This window comes from Rattus norvegicus, chromosome 5 (genome assembly GCF_036323735.1).
Source record: "Rattus norvegicus strain BN/NHsdMcwi chromosome 5, GRCr8, whole genome shotgun sequence".
In the NCBI taxonomy this organism is placed as follows: Eukaryota; Metazoa; Chordata; class Mammalia; order Rodentia; family Muridae; genus Rattus; species Rattus norvegicus.
In genome coordinates, this window is record NC_086023.1 from 115,751,319 (window position 1) to 115,775,321 (window position 24,003).

Genomic DNA, 24,003 nt, shown 5'->3' on the forward strand with positions numbered 1-24,003 from the left:
CAAAGTGGCTGGGTATAAAATTAACTCAAATAAATCAGTAGCCTTCCTCTACACAAACGAGAAACAAGCCGAGAAAGAAATTAGGGAAACGACACCCTTCATAATAGACCCAAATAATATAAAGTACCTCGGTGTGACTTTAACCAAGCAAGTAAAAGATCTGTACAATAAGAACTTCAAGACACTGAAGAAAGAAATTGAAGAAGACCTTAGAAGATGGAAAGATCTCCCATGCTCATGGATTGGCAGGATCAATATAGTAAAAATGGCCATTTTACCAAAAGCGATCTACAGATTCAATGCAATCCCCATCAAAATACCAATCCAATTCTTCAAAGAGTTAGACAGAACAATTTGCAAATTCATCTGGAATAACAAAAAACCCAGGATAGCTAAAACTATCCTCAACAATAAAAGGACTTCAGGGGGAATCACTATCCCTGAACTCAAGCAGTATTACAGAGCAATAGTGATAAAAACTGCATGGTATTGGTACAGAGACAGACAGATAGACCAATGGAATAGAATTGAAGACCCAGAAATGAACCCACACACCTATGGTCACTTGATTTTTGACAAAGGAGCCAAAACCATCCAATGGAAAAAAGATAGCATTTTCAGCAAATGGTGCTGGTTCAACTGGAGGGCAACATGTAGAAGAATGCAGATCGATCCATGCTTATCACCCTGTACAAAGCTTAAGTCCAAGTGGATCAAGGACCTCCACATCAAACCAGACACACTCAAACTAATAGAAGAAAAACTAGGGAAGCATCTGGAACACATGGGCACTGGAAAAAATTTCCTGAACAAAACACCAATGGCTTATGCTCTAAGATCAAGAATCGACAAATGGGATCTCATAAAACTGCAAAGCTTCTGTAAGGCAAAGGACACTGTGGTTAGGACAAAACGGCAACCAACAGATTGGGAAAAGATCTTTACCAATCCTACAACAGATAGAGGCCTTATATCCAAAATATACAAAGAACTCAAGAAGTTAGACCGCAGGGAGACAAATAACCCTATTAAAAAATGGGGTTCAGTGCTAAACAAACAATTCACAGCTGAGGAATGCCGAATGGCTGAGAAACACCTAAAGAAATGTTCAACATCTTTAGTCATAAGGGAAATGCAAATCAAAACAACCCTGAGATTTCACCTCACACCAGTGAGAATGGCTAAGATCAAAAACTCAGGTGACAGCAAATGCTGGCGAGGATGCGGAGAAAGAGGAACACGCCTCCATTGTTGGTGGGATTGCAGACTGGTACAACCATTCTGGAAATCATTCTGGAGGTTCCTCAGAAAATTGGACATTGAACTGCCTGAGGATCCAGCTATACCTCTCTTGGGCATATACCCAAAAGATGCCCCAACATATAAAAAAGACACGTGCTCCACTATGTTCATCGCAGCCTTATTTACAATAGCCAGAAGCTGGAAAGAACCCAGATGCCCTTCAACAGAGGAATGGATACAGAAAATGTGGTACATCTACACAATGGAATATTACTCAGCTATCAAAAACAACGACTTTATGAAATTCGTAGGCAAATGGTTGGAACTGGAAAATATCATCCTGAGTGAGGTAACCCAATCACAGAAAGACATACATGGTATGCACTCATTGATAAGTGGCTATTAGCCCAAATGCTTGAATTACCCTAGATGCCTAGAACAAATGAAACTCAAGACAGATGATCAAAATGTGAATGTTTCACGCTTTCTTTAAAAGGGGAACAAGAATACCCTTGGCAGGTAAGCGGGAGGCAAAGATTAAAACAGAGACTGAAGTAACACCCATTCAGAGCCTGCCCCACATGTGGCCCATACATATACAGCCACCCAATTAGACAAGATGGATGAAGCAAAGAAGTGCAGACCGACAGGAGCCGGATGTAGATCGCTCCTGAGAGACACAGCCAGAATACAGCAAATACAGAGGCGAATGCCAGCAGCAAACTACTGAACTGAGAATAGAACCCCCGTTGAAGGAATCAGAGAAAGAACTGGAAGAGCTTGAAGGGGCTCGAGACCCCATTTGTACAACAATGCCAAGCAACCAGAGCTTCCAGGGACTAAGCCACTACCTAAAGACTATACATGGACTGACCCTGGACTCTGACCCCATAGGTAGCAATGAATATCCTAGTAAGAGCACCAGTGGAAGGGGAAGCCCTGGGTCCTGCTAAGACTGAACCCCCAGTGGACTAGACTATTGGGGGGAGGGCGGCAATGGGGGGAGGGTTGGGAGGGGAATACCCATAAGGAAGGGGAGGGGGCAGGGGGGAGGGGGATGTTTGCCCGGAAACCGGGAAAGGGAATAACACTCGAAATGTATATAGGAAATACTCAAGTTAATAAAAAATAAATAAATAAAAAAATAAAAAAATAAACAAAAAAACTTTTTTCCTACCCATCCTTCCTTCTTTTCCAATGACAGGCCTCGTTCTCTCTTGTACCTGCCTTCACCCGCATAATGACATCATCCTACAAGGACACTCAGTATGCTCACGGTACATATTTCCAAGACTGTTCACCTTATATAAGACAGTTAATTTGAAACCTTATACTGAGAAAAAACAATGACAAATCACAGGCTTCAGAGCCCCAACAATGTCAAACCTTGGCATTAGTTTTTGTATCTGTATGACCCCAAATGCCAATTAGCTGAACACTCTGACCCTTTGTTTCCACGTTTATTAAAGTAACATGATACCCAGATTGTCTTAGGTGTCTGTTATGTTTGCTTGAGGCAATTGGAAGGATATGGCTGATTCTTTACATAGTTCAGGAGAGGTTGATGTCAAGAGTGATGGGAGTGAATAGTGTTGGTGATGGTGACAAGTCAACTGCACATTAGACATGTTTTCAGAATATTGTCTCAATCTCAATCAGTAAACTGATTTTATTATTTGTCTCATTTTATAGCAGATACTTATTTTCAAATTACTCTGTTTTCTCATTTTAACTTCCTAGATGTTTTGTTCTAAAGTTAGCTTAATTTATATTGACTACTGAATGGAGAGGAAACAAGTAAAAACGTTTTCACAATTTTCTTCTTTCCTTATTTCTGAGACTCCCTAGAGCTGAGTGACCTTGTAATGTTACAGTTGCTTAGACTACGTTCAAGTGGAAGTGGTTAGTAAGGTCCATTGACAGCAGTCTCTGAGAGCTTTGTTCCACTGAGGACCAGTAGTTGTCAGCCTCCTTTCTGCCAAGAATCTAATATCAGTACGTTTGAGACCCCAGTATTTTGAGATGTATAGACAGTAAGTATTTGCTATCTGGTCTTAGATAAAAACCCCAACCTTAATGATGAAAAGGCAACACTTTGGAGTCAGGTTATCTTAGTATGAACCATATCCCTGCTTTTAGAGCTCTATGCCCACTTGAAGAATCTTTTCCTTCCTAAACCTCAGTTTCCCCATCTGTAAAACGAGTATGATAATAGTGGAATCATGTTAGTAAGTTACTTTTCAAATAATAAAAAACCTAGCTATAGCAATGTCCTGTAGTAAAGGTTGCTAAAATTTGCTCTGTTTTTCAGATTCTTCCTGATCCAAAACTCTGATGTTCTAAACATGGGACTCAGAAGTCACACAGGAAGATATCAGTACTATGTGTTTGAATAGGAATTTCCTACACAGAAATGTCAGCCAGATATCACACTTATGAAGCTGCCTCCAGTCTACCAGTTAGGGAATCTGAGTGTGGTGGGCCCTAGAAGGTGCCGGAGTTCTACTCTACAGAGCTAAAGTCCTGGGAAATGCATCTTTCCTGTGAGCCCTGGCTTGGATGAGGGAATTACCTTTCCTCCAGCTCCTACAGCTCCTGGCAGGCTAATCTGGACCAAGACTGTGCATTGCAGTCTACAGGGACAGCCTCTGTTTACAGAATAGAACAATAGACTTAATCTGCAAATAGACAGGAGACCCTTGTCGGTTCAGGCCCCAGGGCTAAGGGTACCTACTCACTGGATTTTACTTACTGTGCTTAGGAGCACTGAGTTTTTGCTGCTAGTCTTCTGAGCAGCGGGACCCTGACGGGGTAGATTTGAGAAAGATGTTACAGCATGTTACTGCTCCCCCACCCAGCTCTTTCTTTCCTGCTTTGTCAAGACACTGGTGCTATCTGTAGACCTGTTGCCGGTGCGCTGTTCCTACTCTGCCTTTCTCTTGGCAAATTCTGGGAAAATCAGAATTTGAGACTCTGATTTCTACATGTGAACTAATCCTTCTGAGTTGAAATTATTAATTTAAGGCTCTCTTCCTCACCAGACTGTGAGCATGGGAATGCAAGGTTTTGTCTAATTTTTCATTGTATTTATAAGCAATCTTACTTTCTATTCATGCATAAGTTAGCAACTAGTGTAGACCCTGGGCTACTAGGCATATGAAGAAGATAGTACTAGTTTCTTACAGCCTTTATTAGAGAAATTTGAAAATTCAAATTTCAACATTTCGAGTGTCTTGTCCTACAGGAGTCATTTATCAGGAAGACTGAAAATTCCCTGGATAATCAGGAAAATCTGTTCTGAGAAACTCGCACCGAGTTAATAAACAATAGTTCACCAGGGAGTGGGTTGAGGAATGGCAGAGGAAAGAGCGAATGTCTGAGTTATGAATGAATGGGCATCCTTTACTGTAGATGCAGAGCAGGGTGGTACGGAGGTGATCAGATGAGATCAGACTGTTCTCTGTGCATCAGTGTCTGCCACACCCTGCTCATCTGTCACCTCCTCTTCATATTGTTGTGATGCAGATTTGCAAGTCTCTGGCTTCCCACATCATACTCACAACATGTGAGTCTCTCTCTCTCTCTCTCTCTCTCTCTCTCTCTCTCTCTCTCTCTCTCTCTTTCACACACACACACACACACACACACACACACACACATTTCTTGATGTCTATTTAAGTAAATAAAGGATCTCTCTGTTATCAACCTCACTTGCTTCTTGCTGGGAGGTTCCCTGTTGCCTGGCATTCTTAGAATGGGGACTTGTCTTTTATACCTGGAGCTTTGGAAGGCCTGGATATAAGAATAGTGACATGAGTGTCCAAAAGATTCAAACATCACAATGTCCCTTTGCTTCCTCCTTCTTTGACCATGGGGTACCCTGTGTTCAAAAGGATCCCAGCCAGAAGTGCTTGCTTCTTACTAGTACTTGGACCTTGAACCTGTCCCTTAAGCTCTGAAGATCTCAGATTTTCCCTTAGTGTTTGCTTATGGCATTAATTATATCTACTAGACAGTGTTATTATTAAATGATCCATGTAATACAAAGACTAGAGAATGGTATTTAATGAGATAGAACTCTTATGGCTGCCTTTTTATGTATGTGATTATAGTTGGTATTATTCTGACAAGGTTAGACGACATATATGGACCAGAGTGGAAAAATCAGAATATACTTCCTAGTTTGCCCTTGGCTAGCTAGTAAGTTTTTGTTATTGTCATTTGTCTGTTTGCTTTTTAACTTGAGACCACATATGGGATTCTTACTCCTTATTATGTGTCCCCCCTTTCTTTCAAAAAAGGATTTTTGCTTGGTTTTGGCTTCCTTACACACACACACACACACACACACACACACACACACACACACATCTCTTTTCTTAAGATTTTTGTTTGGGTTTACTTTCTCACAGGAGTGATTGGAGCAGATGTGAGAGGTCACGGGCTCACCTGTGAGGGACAGCCAGTGACATCAAGGCTGGCTGTCATCTGTGGAACTTCATCTTGTCACATGGGGGTAAGTGTACCACGCTGAAAGGCAAGGCCACCACAAACAGTGGAGCAGCCCAGAGCATAATCCCGAAAACTACTGGCTCCTTTACCCCTCCATTCTTTCTGTCTCTCCCTTCCCCATCCCAAGCCTGACAGAACTTGCCTGAGGCTAAGAAAATGAAATAATGCTCAGTGAGTTCACCTGGGCCCCAAAGGTGACAAAGCCATCCAGACATCTCTCCTTAAAGGGTGGCTGTGTCTCTCCTGCAAACAGGTATCCATTTTCCTTGGCCACTGAGTTCTCCCTCCATCAATGTAAATCTCCCTGGGAATGTCCTGATGATCTATAGAATCAGGCTGCATATCATGACTTCAAAAGAACACTGATAAGCAATTTTCACCGTGTTAATTTTTCCCCATGAATTAGTGGAAAGGCTTTCTCCAAGATTGCAGTAAAATTTAGTGCCTGCCCTAAAATTTATATCTTTTTTAAATGCATGAGTCTGAAAGCATTCCATTTCGATAAGTACCCATTTCTACCATATTTTTATTTAAAAGTCATTACTCTGTTAAGCTGAGATGGACGACTCCTTGGATTTTTCCCAGATGAGTAAAACCAAGGAGAGAGTGGAGGAGGAGATGAGCAGAGAAGGGAGCAGAACACAGGGCAGACTCTGTGCAGGGAGGACGCAAAGCTCTCAACAGCCGAGCTCCCCTTCACAGACAGATGCTTTGACTGAGTTACAGCCGCTGAACCTTCTCTTTTGTCCTGGCTACTAAATTCTGGGAACAAAAGGATAGCATGGACTTCCCATAGAGGAGATGGGGTTATAGGAAAGTGTTATGGTGCAGGGTCCTTGAGAGCAGATTAAGCTTGAGGTCACTATGCTGCCTTCTGGCGTGCTAGGCACTCGTTCTCACCCATGTGCTTCCCCATCCCACATCGGGCCCTGCAGAACATGGAGTTTTCTACCTGCTGCTTCGTCGCATGAAAACTGAGTGAGTGCTTCTGTCAGGGAGCCTCTGTACAAGTCAGGCCTGGGACTACCAGTCCTGTTTTTACAGAGCAGACAGGAAAAAGTGGCTGACTCAGATGGGAACTCAAGGTGGCAGAAACCTCCCGATGTGACACTTGGGCTGAACTTTAAGGAACAACATTTTATTTCATACTTCTCTGAATTCTAGGCAGTAAAGTATCTTTTTGTTCCCTTTTGTTGAAAATAGATTATTTTCTTATATGTTATATCCTAAATACAGTTTGTCTCCCACTACTCCTCCTAGGTGTCCCTGACTTCTCCTCCCTTCTGGAGTCAGTCTCTTCCTGTTTCTCATTAGAAAACAAGCAGGCTTCTAAGTGATAATAATAAAATAAGATAAAAACAAACACACCAAAATAGGACAATATAAACAAACAGAAAGAAAAAAGCCCAAGAAAAGGCACCAGAAATAGATATAAAAATGAAGACCCACTTGTTCACATACCCAGGAATCCCATTAAAACAAAAAGCATGAAACTGGAAGCCATAATATATACGCAAAATGTGTGTGTGTGTGTGTGTGTGTGTGTGTGTGTGTGTGTGTGTACATGCACGCGCAAGAATGACAAACTGGCAGAAGCTAGGTCTTCTTGAACCCGTAGTGTGGAACAGCAGTTGGTTATCTTATCTCTTGACATGGGTCTAAGCTGTCAATGTATTATTTAAATTACTTAAACGTCTACTATCATCAGGGGGGCACATCTTTTCCAGTTTCCCAAATCTGAGTCTGGACTCTTTTTCCTCTTCAATTCAGACTTGCAAATAGCAGTCCCAACCAGATGTGAGTTCCCACCTTCACAGTTTCCCTCAGTCTCACAAACTCCTCAGAGAGTGGCACTAGCTTTTCCTACTGTATCCTGGTTTTACAAATTAGAAAAATAAGACAGAAAACTCTAGTGCTTTCCTCCAGGTCACAAAAATGCTAATTTTTGGAGCAAAGACCCTAAAAGCTCTCTCAGTATGGTTTCAGAGCTCCCACGTTTTAAGGCTACTTGATGTCATGTGTTATTATCCCTCACCCATTACAGAAGAGTGAGATGGTAAGCATTCTGATTTCCAGATACAGGTTGTAAAATCTGCTTTATCCTTTTGGTTCTGTGATCTGAGTGAACCACTCATTTTCTCTAAGCGTCAGATTCATCCTCCATCATCTAAGAGGCAAGACTGCCTGTACCAGAGAGTTTGTGGAGAACATTTATTTTATCCAACTATGATGTACAGTTCACAGACACTCAAAAATAGTAATGATACTTATAAAAATGTTCCAGGAACATAAATAGCTCACATGGGACAACTGTTGGGGCTTTAACAAATTTGATGGGCAGCTGCAGTTGGATATAGTCATAAATGAATGCTGGTTATAAAGTGCCAGTTTATTGTCTCTTGTTGGACTGGAAATATAGTCCCCACCACCACCCTGCTTTGTTCTTGTTAGAGTGAAGAGGCCTGTAGGCTAAAGGGATTAATCATCAGATTTAATGCTATGTCAGGAGGGCTGGACTGTGGTACCTTTGATCTTCCTCAGTGCTGGGAGCACAGCAAGCAGGCAACAGTAACACCTTTGTGAGGTCTAGGAGAGGCACAGGACTGAGGAAGCACTCCCAAGTGATCTCAAGGACCCCTTTGTTGTGGGTCTGGCAAATAAAACCACCAACTGTCAGGGAGAATTCACCAACAGAACACAGGTATCAAGAGGGCCCTGGGTTTGTCAAGGAGTGGTTTTAAATGTGATCTGAAGGATTCACCTTCTTCCCATCTGTCATGTCTGATGTTTCCAGCTCAATGTTTAATTGATACCGGGTTCCCTGGTATATTTTGTGCCTATAAGGTTGCCTCTTTCAGATTTACCACAAAATAACAAATGAATAGGCAAATGACCAAATAGTTGAGTACTGGTAAGTTCTCAGAAGACCCTCAACTCCAGGCCCCTATTACCTCTAGGAATGGGGACAATAGGCCGGAGGCAGAGCACAAGACATACTAATCCGGCCTTTGATATTTTAGAAGATGCAAGTGTGGGCTGCACATTTATCTTCCTCATGTGTGATTTAGTTAACAAGGAGGGAACGCTGTTCTTTTGTAACTTATGAAAGCAGAGCTGCTTGCTCAGAGTTAATCACTACCAACTCCTCAAAATGCAGGAGCACACACGGCAGGGGTGAGCGGGAGGCCAAAAAGTCACAGGGTCAGAGGGAGCTAATCCTTGCCACCGCTCCAGTGCCCCTTTTCAGGAGCTGTCAAGACATGGTGGCTAGTTCTCCAGTTAGCTTGTCCAATGGGAAGGAGAATTCTCCACGGAGGTTTGGTGGAAACTGGGAGGTATAAACCTCACAAGAACCTACAAATAGGAATGTTCTAGCACTAAATGGATGCAGAGTCTCAAAGACAATGGCTTCTTTGCTACCTGCTAAGGGAATGCAGGTAAAATACTTAATCTCACAGTGTCGCCTTTCTTTGTTTCTTCATGTTCTGCCTAAATTGTGGTGTCATCCCATTGCAATGTAGAGAATTTAATCAGGTCACCTTTGTGAACAACTTTGCAGAATCCCTGGCACAAAATAGCAGCTATTGTGTTACTGTTTAAGATGATTCATTAGGGCTAGAGCATAACCCCTGTGGTAGTGGGTTACAACTGACGATATCACACCAAAGTCCTCGTTAGTGTAATATAGAAATGCTTAGGGATATGTGTACATAAAGATTAGTAAGCATACATGCCTCAGGTTCAGTCAGCTGAGAGGGCAGGGCCAGGTAGTTTATAATGTTTCACTAATAGTTCTTGGGGGATGAGTGTATAATGATAGCATTGGATTTGGTGGGGGGACCCATGGCAGGAATACTACGTTGTGGTTGGATTGCTGGCAAGAGTGCTGGCCATCTGGAGAGATCATATGCTGGACTATAAAAACAGTCAAAGAGCATCCATTTTTTCACTCTCTACTCTCTTCCACTGAGACAGATCTCTAGAACATTCCATCTCTGTTCCCAACCCACCTCCATACTCTTCACTATGCCCTCACACACAGTGCCTAATTTCCCCATGTCTCTGGAGCACACCAAGAAGCATTTAGATTTCCCATAGTCTGACCTCTGTGCTATTGGGAAAGATAGATGGAGCCCATGGCTCTGGTGACTGGGCCTAGACAGGCGAAAGCCTCCCTAGACCACACCCTGTTGTTAAAGCTGGGTAGTGTTGCTAATTGCTCATTGTAACCACATGAGGAAAACCCTTCCCCACACCTCCAAAGCATAGGGTAACTGGCACTATGTAGGGATGCTACATAGATATGCAGCACCTGCCAGGCAAAGGGTAATTCCTGTTAAACCACAGCGAGGGCTAGGAAATCAGCTTAGCCAATAAAGTGTTCACCTCCCTGGTCTGAAAATCTGAGTTCAGTTTCCAGAACCCACTCAAAGTTATGAGGCCTGGGGAGTACACTTATAACCCTAGCACAGAGAAAGCAGAGACAGAAGGGTCACTTGGGTTCATTGTGCAACCCAACCTAAAGTTACTGGTATGTTCTAGAGCAATTCAAGATCTTGTCTCGAAAGAAGTGTATGATGTTCTTGAAGATAACTCCTAAAGTTATCCTGTAGTCTACATATACACAGGCATACTTGTATAACACACACACACACACACACACACACACACACACACACACACACACACACACAGCATACACCTATGCATTTGAGAAACCACAGTGCAAAGATTCATGGCATCCATACTGGAATGGTAAGAATGTGGGAAGCCAGAAGTCACACACTACTGCAGAAAACATTTTATCAGTCTCTTAAACAATAACACCTGTGGTATAATCCAGCCATTTCATTCTGTGAAAGCTGGGATGGACTATCTAGCACTATGGTCTGGAAGCCTACCAGGAACTCAACAGTCAGGGCAAAGGTCAGAAACAAAAGCCCCAGGAGAGTCTGCCTGGCATCTAACCTGAGCCCATCTTTCCTCCAGGAACTCCACCTTGCCGTAAGGAACTGTTTAAGTAGTGAAGGGAGAAATAGGAGACCCATATTTTAGATTATTTCTGATGAGCTCTGAGTATTTGGGGAATGCGGTGGTAGATGTATTCCCCTCCCAAGGACACAGGGAAAATAGCAAAGGGTTGAAAGTTCTAGACAACACTCTTGGTAGCGTGACAATAACCACAAATATTTATCACACTTTATAATAGCCCGTGAGGATATATCATCACAACTTCATGCAGCTGTCAGAGTTATCTCATCAGTACACAAGGAGCAATCTCAGTGAAAGAAGCAGCTACGGAGAGCACAAGGATAGCGAATACTAGCTAGGTTCGCAACTCCAACTGCGCAATTCCAGAGCTCCTATTCTGGGTTCTTAGTAGAGACAGGAGACAGGCTGGGGGTTGGGTTGGCTCTGCCCACAAATATTTTGTGGGAAAGAGGCAAGAGTATCACGAGGCATGTCTTCTCCAAAGGCAGATGGGAACTGTAGAGTTGGGGCGGGACTGCTATACTACAATGTTACATTTGCCCTTCTTGCTAGCATTCCAAGTCACTGTCATTCAGGAGGCCACTAGCATAAAGATAACAACAAAAATAAACAGCATCACTTGTCACCATCCTCCCCTGGGAAGACAGTGTTTATAAGACTCTATGTAATCTCCTTTCTTCCCCTGCTGGTTTGTGGTCAAGTACTAAATCTGGCAATTTGAAAACGTTACCAGCTTCCCAACTCATGAAAATGTTTTTGTAGAAGAGCATAAAATGAAAAACACATTGATTTCTTTTCCTTTTTTTATTTAGTGGGTTAATAGTCCTATGGCTGCTGAGGGGATACACAGCAGTGATGGAATGGTTTGCGACTTTCTGATGGCTCCATGGGTCAGATTTGATGCAAAAGGCAGCCGCTATGGAGTCTGCTGAGCCCTGTGCAAGATACCAAGTACTGCAATATACTCGAAGGCACTGTCTCCCATGTGGCTTTACCTCAGGGTATAACACTCTGCCTTATCACACTCCTTTTAAAAAATGCCTTCCTCCACTCAACCGGGGTGGGCAGGCTCTTCTCGCATAGTTCTTCCATGGTGAGTACACGTTCACACCTTTCCGTTTGCTGGAAGAACTATCCTGCATACTCTTCAACATAGCCAGTACTTAGAGCCCCAGGAGAAAGAGCGAAGAGACCAAGATACAAACAGAAGTTAGGGTTTTGAGCAGGTGGTTGAAAGTCTCTTCCTAAAGGAACTGTCAAGATCTTCCTCCTGCCAACAAGATAAATAGTTCAAATGGGGAAAAAATAAGGGGATAGTTTGACTGTGGTTTCAAGGATTTAATATATATTCACCTCAAGTGAACTCAGTCTTAAATCATCAAGATGTGAGCGTCATTGTGGTGCACTTGTGTATTTTCAAACTTTTAGAGAACTAAGTTAAGTGAATAAGAGAAAGAGAAAGATCCATACCCATTCTTTGGGGTACACTATGGAAGGATGCCAACATGTGGTCCCCGCCACCTGGAAGTCGTGGAAGGGACCCCTCATGCTGCCCCGTGGATTTCTAGTTAATTTGCTCCTAGTGTTATATAGTAGGTGCTTAGGAAGTGTTAAGTAAATACATGAGCAGACATACACACAAAATGATTAAGTCGTAACTATAGAAGTTCGCTGAGGAACAAATTACACCTTACTACTTCGATGTCTCTGGTGTGGTTAAATGACTGGCTGTACAGCAACTGAAAGGTATAGCACCTGAAATAGTCCATAGTGAGTAAGGTTTGCCTTCTCCCTTTAATTAAAGAGTCTATACAACACAGAAGCCTAGGTTGGTACTATCCCATGGGAACTGAGCTATTCACTAAATTGTATCTTAAAACAGGTCAAAACCACACATATTAAAGTATCAACCAATTCCCGTTTTCAAAATTCTGATTGGGTTTTCTTTTATTCTCTTATTTTTTAAAGATTTGTTTATTTTATTTATATCAGTACATTGCAGCTGTCTTCAGGCACGCCAGAAGAGGACATCAGATCCCATTACAGATGGTTGTGAGCCACCATGTGGTTGCTGGGAATTGAACTCAGGACCTCTGTAAGAGCAGTCAGTGCTCTTAACTACTGAGCCATCTCTCCAGCACCCTGATTGGGTTTTCAACCAGTGGTTTTGTTTTATGTGAAGCAATGTGAAGAATGAAAAAAATGTTTTTGAATGATGGATTTCCTGCATGCGTGCCTTCGGACATAGACTGGTCAGGACTTTTGTGACTGAAGCTCCTCTGGGTATCTGAATGGTTCCCGGGTTTCTATGTATCTTCTGGCTGTGTCATTTGATATTATTTCTGAAGACTTAACTAGATTGTTCTGAGGTTGAGTTTGGATTCCCCAGAAGGAAGGTTAACTCTTCAGGGAATGGGCAGGTATGGACAAGAATTAATTTGTCTGTGATAGGCAGAATTACACTCTGGGCAGCTCATAAAGAAGGGAGCCATGGATACCAAATAAGGATGGCTTAAGTCTTCCTGTCCATCTCTGCACAACATTCATCCCTAGCTCAGCACAGCAGAGCCTATGATGCTCAGCACGACAGAGCCTAAGATCTAGTACAACTGTCACTCATCGCTGGTGTCTCACAGCTCTTGTTCTGTTTTCTACTAGGTTTTTATCTAATCTCATTGGGCCAGATATGTTTAAACACAAAGAATCACTAGGTTTGTTTATTTAGTTTCTATTCTATCTACCAGAAAAATTATTAAATATTTTTGCATTTGTAATGTTTTACATGGAACAAGTATAGTAGACTACAGTTAGTCTTCCTAAAAAGAGAATATCACTTAGCATCTTTCTATTGTGCACATGTTAAGCACTCGCTGTGTTATTTGTTACCCCAGCAAATGTAGTCACCATTATATTGTGAGGCCAGTGTTCAGATAAAGGAAATGAAAGTTAGAGAGCATTGAGAAATAGGAAGAGGAAGACCTGGGCTAAAACATAGCATAGGAACCCCAGGGTCACAACACTGTTCATATTTTCCTAACAGTTTTAGCCCAACTGTCACTTCCAAAAGCTTTTTTCCCTTCCTGTATCACCCTTAGTTGGCTATGCCCCTGATAATCCAGCAGACATATTTCATTCTACGTCTTCACAGTAATCCTGACTCCTGTAAGGGAATGTCTACTTCACTGACATATGTAAAGAGTTGACATACGGCTTAAACATAGGATCTACATTAATGGATGATAACTTCTACTCCTGGTGAAATGGATAGTAAATATCAGACTGTGAGTTTAAGGATGTAAAATACAGATATATATATGTGTATATATATATATATATATATATATATAAGTTTGTGCATTTCACAATCTATAGCACTCATTAATCTGGAACTCAGTATGTAGACCAGGCTAGCATTAAACTCATGTGTCTCCCACATGCTAGGATTAAAGGTTTGGGGCACTGTGATTAGTGTGTAAAGAGGAATATTTTGTTGAGCACCAGGTCAAAGATGAGAGATACATTTATGTTTAATAACCATAGCTAGGATATATTGGGTACAAATACTAAATGTGCAAATTTTCCCCAGGCAATCTGTATATAGAATTTCTAATTATAACAGCTCTATTAGAGTACCTTAGTGGACAAAACAGATTACATTTCCCTGTGTGACATATGATGGAAGTGACATCATAGAGACTTTATCATACATTCCTTGAAGGACACCCTGGTCTCCAATGAAGAGCTTATGATTCCTCCTGGGACCAATTTGAGCGGTGTGGCATGTTCTTAAAAATCCGCCAGAACCAGAAAGGAGCCACATAATCCACAGAGAGAAAGCTGACCCTGTGGATGACAGAGGACTTGTTCTCGGTGGCTGCTCAGTTCTTGTTTATTTTCTTAGAAAGAAATAACTTTTTCTCAGTGTTTTTAGAGTGTGGGAAATATTTAAAGAATTCAGTGCCCAGAATGTAGGATGGCAGTCAGAACAGGTGATGTTTTCTTTTCTTTTATTCCTTTCTTCTTTCCAAAGAAATCTAAGGAAACTGAATGACTTACTCAACATACCACAGCCAATAAGCGAACGGGCAGCAATGTGGGTGCACATCTGCACAACCCCTAAGGTGTTCCAGGGCATCCTCAATTGCTTCATCATTGTTGGCTCAGATTTTAGTCTCTTATAGCTGGTCAGAGTCTGGTTTGTTGCAGGAAGGACTCCAGGTTACATGTCATTGATTGTTACCTTCTCTAAGTTTTCCCTTAGCTGTAAACCAGGTCAGCTTAGCTAATATGCACAAAACAGACCCAAGAAGCTCCAGCCCTAACTATGAGGGCTGATTTAGTAAGGTCTTCTGGGAAGCAGAAGATGCGTGTCTGTCATTTCATTTCACTTCATTTTATTTATTTACTTATTAGTGCCAGGCTAATACCCAGAGCTCTGTGTATGGTAAACATGTGCTCTACTGGGGATCCATGCCGTGAGCCACAGAATCTATAAATGTAATGTGTTCACAGGCTGTTCTAATGGGGGATTTAAAAATGCCTGCAACAAATGTCATCAGAGGACAACTGTATCTTTCCACAACTATTCTTTTAATCCCTCCAAAGGACGTTTTATATAGACAAGATCCTATAAGTATGGTTCTAAGAGTGAAGTAAGTAAATCAAAACTTAATAAAATATGAATAATATCAAGCTGGAGAACCCATCCCTGATTGGTGTGGGGCACACAAGAGGGGTCTCTCAAATCTCTATCCTTTCAAAGATGTCTTTGGTAGGCTTAGGTCCAGCTGTTCTGAGGAGCCATGACACAGTATCTGGTCAAATCTGCTAGCAATTAGAGACTGTGGAATTTTTATGTTCTCTTGAATAGTGAGAGGGACTGTTTGTGTCTCTCTAAAGACAAACCCAGAAACCAAAGTGCAGATGCACCAGGGCACAACAGGAAACCACAAAAGCCCAAGATCTTTCCATGTAAATAAGAAGCTGGCCTTTACTTTTGAATCCACAGTGCTGAGTAGAGCACAGTGGTTAATCCAGCTTTTTGCCCAGCTCTTCTTTGAGCTTGAGCAGAGTTAAACCATGCCACACGATAAAAAGCACTTAAGAATGCTTGTTTTGATCAGGACTTCAACTAGCTTCATTTGTGTTAGTGAACCATTTGGGGACACAGGTGCAGTTTAGACTCAATACCATTAATTGGTCTCCCTTGTTCTCCTTGCAGTGAAATTTGAAACCCTTCTTCCCTCCACACAGTTATATTAATCCACATAAATGCACGGGGCATTTCCTGTTGATAAACCTCTTGCACATCCCCCATCCTGGGACTTCTCATCCAGGTGCAAAGTGAAGGAACAGTGGGAAGAATTCACATCCATTTTGTTGTTGTTGTTGTTGTTGTTGTTGTTGTTGTTGTTGTTACCTCAATGTCCATAATCTCATTTGATCACTCCTATTACACTGGGAAATCATTAATACCATACAACTGATCTTTTTTTGTAGATAAGGAAAATGTGGTAGAAAGAACCTATAGGTTTTGTTATTAGGTTGGCAGACATATGTTCAATATATAATGCCTTAGCTTCAGGGGACCTTCCTTGTTCAGCGCCTACTGTGACCTGGCATGGGGCATAACGGAGAGTACACGTAGACCCCGAGTCAGTCACAGCCCAATGGAAGAGATGCATAATCATGTCAGAGAACCTTTACGTATGCGTGTGCAACACTGCCAACTTCATGCCCAGGTAAAATCCTGGGTAAACTGCCACACTTGTGTAACAGTATACACACAGAGCCTTGTTTTGTACACCATATATCATAATATCCCCATTTTGGATTTGTATTAGTAGCATATATTACTCAACTACTATATTCATATGCTGGTTTACATGTATACTGAATAAACTGCATCTACATATAGTGGATAAATGCAACCGTCCTAAAGTAATGCAAAGAAGAAATAGGTACAGAAATATTACATGCATGGAAATCCTAAAAGAAGTAAAAACAAATGATACAACTTAAGAATTTGTGCTGAGCTCAGATAGACAAAGAGATAATTGCCACAGATCTTAAAACCTTAGTGGATTATATTGATTCTGGCTGTGAAGAAGATAAATGCTTTCAGGAGTGGTCTAGAGGAAGTGCCATTTGCTGGTGGAGGACCTATAAGCACTTATCACTTTGTAAGATGTTCTGTAATTTTTATCTCCTCTTCTATGGGTGATATGTATGCTGGAACCATCATGAAAGGGCCCACCATATGGCAGAGAGTGCTGTACCCTTTGGGGGGATATGGAGAAGGCTTTAAGAAGGCAGCGGTGCTCGAATAGGTGGACTGAGTAAGTGACTAAGCGTAGTTCAGTGGTGAAGGGGCGAGGGTGTGTGTGTGACAGTAGCCAGCAATGGAGAGAACAATGGAGTGCAGCAGCAGATGTCTGCAATGCTGGTAACATTGGAGCGGGGCTGCAGGGAAGGCTGCAGTGAGCAAGCTGGAGAAGCAGTGGGGCAGAGTGAGCCGGGACTGGGAGCATCCTGCTAAGACTTGTGATCCCGGCGTAAAGACATTAAGCACAGCAGATGATGGCTGGGTTTACCAAGCTTAGGTAGCTGTAATTTACTGCATGTATATATGTGTATGTGGTAGTATATGTGTACAAGTGTACATTCATGCACACACACACACAAACACACACACACGCACACACACACACACACGTGCCTGCTCGCATGTGCTAACATACCTGTGCATACTTGTATAGAAAGGACAACATGCTTTATACTGTAAATATTGGGATGAAGAACATACAGAAATACCTTGTATTTTTTTTGCTCGTTTTATATTAGGTATGCATTCATTGTAAATAAAATGTTATAAAAATTTCAAAAGGAAAGAATGAGGGAGGAAGGTGGAGTAAAACGGGAGTGGGAAGGGGTGTGGAAGCCATGTGAAGGCCATATTTCTCCTAAGTGTCCTGAGCAGTTGATGTGTCACTTATTGTACCCCATTCACAAGTCAACTTGAGAACTTGCTTTAGAATTAATTGTATGGAGCACATTGTATAATTTGAACAGATCAGGGTTTTTTGTTTGATGTTTGTTTTTCCTTAATAAGAATTGTTATACAACTGATTATATTTACTTCTGGTGCTGGGAGCCAGAAAGCTGAGGTGGTTACTATAACAAATTCTCACAAGCTTAGTAGCCTAAATTAACACACACACACACACACACACACACACACACACACACACACACACTATATATATATATGTATATATATATATATATATGATGTATGGAGAGAGAGAGAGAGAGAGAGAGAGAGAGAGAGAGAGAGAGAGGCATTGGTGTTTCCACAGAATACAAGTCCAAACTCAGTTTTACTCAGCACAAATCAAATATCCAGAGAGCTGTGCACCCTTGGGAGGTCTCCTCTCTTGTTCAGCATTGGTAGCTGATGTGTTCCTTGTCTTGTTACTATGTCACTGTATCATATGTCACTGTGTCTTGTCTTCTGTGCCCATCACCTGAACTTCTGTCCATCAGCTCCTAGACAAAGGTCAGTTATGGTGATGTTTAAGATGCCCCTCCCCATTTGTTCAAAATTATCTGCCTATTTTAAGAACTTCCACATTTACCAGACTTCCTCCCAGCACCCTTTTAACTAATAGTTACAGGTTAACTCAAGAGGCAAATGCTCTGTGAAGTCTTTGGTGAGGCAATATTTTCTATTACATGTGGGTTAGGAAAGATGCAGTCTGAGTGAAGAGGACAGTAGGAATTGTTTAGACTCATAAGTTTTGTCCCTTCCTTTACATTTAGTGTGTGTGTGTGTGTGTGTGTGTCCGTGTGAGACTGTGTCAGTGTATGCCACATGTATTCAGGTGCCTGCAGGCCACAAGAGGGCATTGAGTCACCTGGAGCTGAAGATACAGGGGTCTGTGAGCCACTGGACATGGGTGATGGGTCCAAACTTGAGTCCCTCTGCATGAGCAGCAGATATTCTTTACAGCTGAACTATCGCTCTAGCTCTGCACTTCTTCTTGTAGACTTTTGTCTAATTGTGTTTGCCGTGCCCTCTGGTATTATGTTGATCTATTATGTTAATAAAAATATTCTCATCTAAGACATACTGAAAATTTCTCCAGTGATAGAGAGATTGTGTAAAGGTAGGTAATATCTTTTATAAATTGAGGGGATGATTTCTATAGTGCTTAGAGCAGATCAGTAAGCTCTGCTTAAACTGCATAAAGATTCTTCTGGAAAACAATGTTCTGTTGTTGCAGAGCTCTGTCAAGGAAGTCAGCCCTAGAAAAGGAACTTTTGACACTCTTTCATTCCCAATGTCCAGCACAGATATAGGGACTTAACTAGGCTTTGGTATATATGGAATAAATAGAGGGGAGACACTTGATACTTACATGTTGAAACCTAGGAAATTCTTTTTGAAAAGTGAGCCAAAATTCAGCTTTTTTTCTAGTCTCACATTCAACAAGTTGAGCCAATTATGATACTGCTAATACCTCTGTCCAACATCTGGTATGGCCACCAAGTCATGTGACATCGGAAGGGATGAATGAATGAGTCAATCATGCGATGCGATGCTGCCAGCTATTGGACTTAGCTACTAAAGATTCTGAACTCTGTCTGAACTGAAGCCAGCTGGTTAAAGATGATTTAATAAAGGAAGGAATAAATATTCTTTTTAATGGAATAATTGCTTATTTCATTTTCTCCTTAAACTTGACCATTCATCTCATGCTGCAGTCTTAATTTATATATGTTGTCCTGAAGCATTAAAACTGATTATTCTGAATTAAGACTTTGTGCTCATAAATAATTGTCTAGCATGTAATGAGAAGGGTCCAGATTCTGGTATTAATTGGAAAGGGGTTGAATATAGTAGAAAACCAAAGTTTACTTTCTTAAAGAGAGTTGGCTGCCCAAGGAAGGAATTATGCATGTAGATATACTTCTGTGGAAATAGCTGAAGAAGGCTAGTTGCCATACAGCAGGCAATGCAAAAATAATATAACGGTTTATGGTACTTTCTGCTGGCTCTAATTTGTGTATATGTCCCTCTTTTCAAATATCATTTCGTGTCATATTTCTGTTATAATACCCAATACTAGAAAATTTGATGACTTGGAATTTTTTGCATAGAGAAGAGGGGAGGTTTACTCATAGTGGTTCTTACCATTCTATCTGCCTTCTGTTCACCATACATGTCCGCCTACATGTAACAAGGCACCATAGTGATCTTTCTACATGAGAGGATTTTAAAGGCCCAGAGACTGGATCTCACATGCAGGATTGACTGAAATATCAAGAAGTTTCTGTCAAGGCACTCTGGGCATGTAAAATGGAGGTGAAAATGTCAAGGGAAAGAGGACAAGACTGGCTGCTGTGTCTGAGATAGTAAAACAGAAAGTGCAAATACTCATACAGACGATAAGGAAAAGTAGTGTGTCTAGCTCTTACAGGGGACTCCTATAAAAAAAAAGATCCACTGAAGGACAGGAAGCAACCCTAAAATGGGGCTGAACCACCAGAAGGTCCACCAGGGCTGGGGAGCCCCATGCAAGGACCCTGCAGTGGGTGGGCAAAAGCATATTCCCTAGCATCAGTTTTGCCCCACGCCCTGAGGCAGGTTGAAACCAGATTGCAGATACATTACCCTCTAATAACTTTCTTAGGATCTGACCCTGTGACTCAGTCACAGCTAGAGCAGATGGAGGTATGGCAGAAGCCTCTCTACAGTTCTATTCTAAGCCTAGAAGTAGCTTTGGCTATGTAACGAGGAAGTTTCAACAAGGCAGCATAGCAATTTGGACTGTTACTGCCGAGTATGCACATAATATCTGGTGGTGCCCCAAGGACTTTAAGTTGTTAAATCTATTATTATTGGTGGTGGTAGTAGTGGTGGTGATGTGTGTGTGTGTGTGTGTGTGTGTGTGTGTGTGTGTGTGTGTGTCTGTGTCTGTGTATGTGTCTGTGTCTGTGTGTCTGTGTGTCTGTGTGTTATAATGGGGCATGTGGTGCATGCTTAGAGAATAGCATACAACTTTGTACAGTCAGTTCTCTTGTTCTCCCTTAATGTGGGTTCCAGAGATCAATCTCAGGTCTTCATGCTTATAGAGCAAGTGCATTTTTCTTCCCTGAGCCATCTTTCTGTTCCTAGACTTTTATTTCTGAAAATAGCAGGAATGCTGTTAATGCATCTGAAATTTCATTTTGGAAATATGGAAAGGAATTGAAGGAACAAATGCAACAAGAAATGGGGATAGAGAAAGCTAGGTTTCTCTGCACATCCTTCACCGTGCAGTTGCTTCCACAGATGATGCATACACAGGCTCCGCCTCATCTCCTTCTCTGCTCCTGTGCTGAGAAGTCCCATTCTCCACTCTATCCTATAAAGCTACAGCTTATGGCCGGATGAGGTTGCAGTCCAAGTCTTGTAAGCCCAACACTTTGGAGGTTGAGGGATTGTGAGTTTAAGATAGCCCTGTCTCAAGAAAAGGGATAGAGGAGACAAAATCCTACAATATGCTGTAACATCTCCTGACCCAGTTCCCTTTTTTCTTCCTGGAACACTGTTAGTTTGTTCTCATCACAATAACCAATGAGGTCTCTCCAGGCACAGCTCTAATTATAGCCATCCTTCGCTGAGAAGCATTAATGTTTCCCTATTTCATAAAGTCACTAACCTAGAAGACCAGGCCAGCCCTACATCTGGGGTTCCTACTACTTTCAACTCCTATCAGGCTTCACTTTCTCACCACTCCTGCTCTGGAAAGTTGCGAGCATGCTTCCACATTTCTACATTCATCGTACCCAAAATGGAAAGAATTTATAGAGCCACGCTCTGCCCTGTTCAGTTAATACAGCCAATGAATACTTGAAAAATTACTATGGTGTATGGGGTTTTGAAATATTTGTACTTATTCTTAGATTGATTGGAATAAACATTGCTATTTCAACTTAGTGTTGAGAAAGAGTGAGTGGCTCAGTTGTATAGTGAGTAGCAGACCTGTCTTTGAACCCATTACTACAAGCTAAACTCTGTTCCTTTTTCTTTGATAGCACTTAAATGAGCATGAATGTGGCTAACTTTGTTGCAACAGAAGGAGCGCTGCTGTGTGCGCTGTTGGCCATTTACATGCTGAGCCGTCAGAATGGAGTTGCAGAAAAAACTTAAAAGGGATCATACCCAGTACTCTTACTTGGAGCAACAGAATAGATTGATGTGTCATTTGCCCCTTACCTAGTTCCTAGTGAAAAAGTGGTACTCTTGACCCTGTAAATTCTGAATGAAGTACCAGATTTGCACAGGGATAAGCACTGGATGAAGATATGATTTTACCTTGAAGGTTGTCCATGCTTGAGGATCCAAAACCATCTTCCCATTCTGTAATTCCATTCTGTAATTCATACTGGCATCTGTGATACTCAGGAGCTAGGCTCAGGCTAATGTAAGGAGGTAAGAGGGTCTGTGTGGACTATGGAGGGGCCTCCTCCCCACTGTAAGGATCCCACAGTCTCTGTTTATTAGCACTGAGGGCGAAGCTGCTCTCATGTCCTTTGTAGCCCTATGTAACTATAACTGCAGCAGCTTTCTTCTGACTAGATCAACACTTTAAACTAAATGAGTGAAGAACTGTCTGGGACAGGAGTCTATAAAAGATTAGTGGGTGATGGTTTTGGTGAATGATAAGCATGTTTCTGACCTCTGTCATATCATATACATTGTTTTTTTTCAATATTTGGTCAATAGAAACCCTGGTGGTCCAATAAATAAAAGAAATTGTTTTTTAACTTGAGTGATTCATTTTACTTTATAGATTTTCCACCTTTTCTTCTAAAGAAGTTCCTCGCCTAATTTCTGGAGGTGTCTCAAGAGCTGTTTGAAAATTGCTAAGTCATAGAGACCCCAAACAGCATCTCTGAGGCTGTGAGGAGAATGTTCGATGGTGATACACTTACTATAGGACATTTCCACAGTGGGAGACCTTCCTTATCGTTGGCTCTCTGATCTGTCCAGCTCTTCATGGTTCTTTTCACCAATATCTCCAGAGCAGAGAGAGTGCTGGACAAAGCACAGCTAGCCCAAGGGGATCAAGTACAGATTAAATTCAAATGAAATCCCCAAGATGAGGTATGTCATGAGTAAGGTGAGAGATGAAAGGTTTGGCTGGATAAAAACTGAATGTGGGCACTAGCAGGTCTAAAGTACTGGGCATGGCCCCTTTGGGGTTCTAAGGTTACCCATTCAAGAGTTGACTTTGTGCTTGAGTTGGTTGGATAAATTAAAAGCCAGTGTTAAACCAGATTTGTTAAATTCAATCCATGGAGAGGCAAAGGATGATGGGAAAGAAGAGCTGGACAGATGTCTCAAGTTAAGAGCACTTGCTTTTTTCTAGAGGACCCAGCAATCATGTCTGACAACTTGAAACTGCTCGTTAACACTTGCTCCAAAGGATCCAACACACTCCTGTGGCCTCCACAGGCCCCCTCACAAAGACACACACATTAATAATAATAAAAATAAATTATTTATTTAAAGGTTAAGATAAAAGGGTAGGTTTGGGGAAACCAAGTATCTTTTGTATTAACTCAGCAAGAGAACAAAGAACACACACTGCCACACTGTACAGCTGCTCAGAAGTTCCAGAAGGCCAAGGAAGAGCTCTGTGAGCTGCAGTTACATAGCCCAGAACCCCCAAAACTGTCAGGCAGCAAAACAAACGGCCATGCCTTATACAAACTCAGATGACCCATCAGCTATAATCTTGTAGACAACTACCTATAAAGTAGGCAAAATGAGAATAGTGATTATTTCTCCATTCAAAAGACAAGCAAAAATAAACCTCACATTTGTTTCAGTGCTATCCCAGAGCCTTCTCTCTGCCTGTCCCTTTGTTCTTAGGAGTGACATCATTTTACACATCTCCCGCTCTATTGCTGATAACCCAGACACTGAGAATTTGGTGACTATATAGTGAGTTTTCTTATAGTTTGCTTGCATTGCAGCCAGAATATGGTTGGTGTCTTATGCAGCTCTGTCCTAAAAACTTAGACCTCTGTTGAGGTTCTTACCATTTTGGGATTGACTATCAAACATCCATCCCAATTCCTCTGAGAAGCTAGACAAGGCCAGTATCTTTTTCTCCCGTCTCCCCCAAGTCTGAAAGATACTCAGGTACTCAGTGGAATACCTACTGAGGGCCCCTGTTCTAGGCCCTCAACTTTTCAACAGTC

At 41.7% G+C, this 24,003-nt stretch overlaps 1 protein-coding gene and 1 long non-coding RNA gene across 19 annotated transcripts in view; one reads left to right on the forward strand and one right to left on the reverse strand.

The window, feature by feature from the left end:
- Positions 1–24,003, forward strand: part of Fggy (FGGY carbohydrate kinase domain containing) — a 387,141-nt gene that overhangs the window by 236,746 nt on the left and 126,392 nt on the right. For 11 of the 12 annotated variants that reach the window (XM_017593260.3, XM_017593261.3, NM_001013932.2 and 8 more), the window contains one exon: positions 5,655–5,758. The exons of the other annotated variant lie outside the window; for it this stretch is intronic. In XM_017593260.3, coding sequence (XP_017448749.1) covers positions 5,655–5,758 — 104 coding nt within the window. The remainder of the gene's footprint in view (positions 1–5,654; positions 5,759–24,003) is intronic. 12 annotated transcript variants of the gene reach the window in all.
- Positions 1–24,003, reverse strand: part of LOC103692418 (uncharacterized) — a 113,946-nt gene that overhangs the window by 35,339 nt on the left and 54,604 nt on the right. The gene's annotated exons all lie outside the window — the stretch shown is intronic.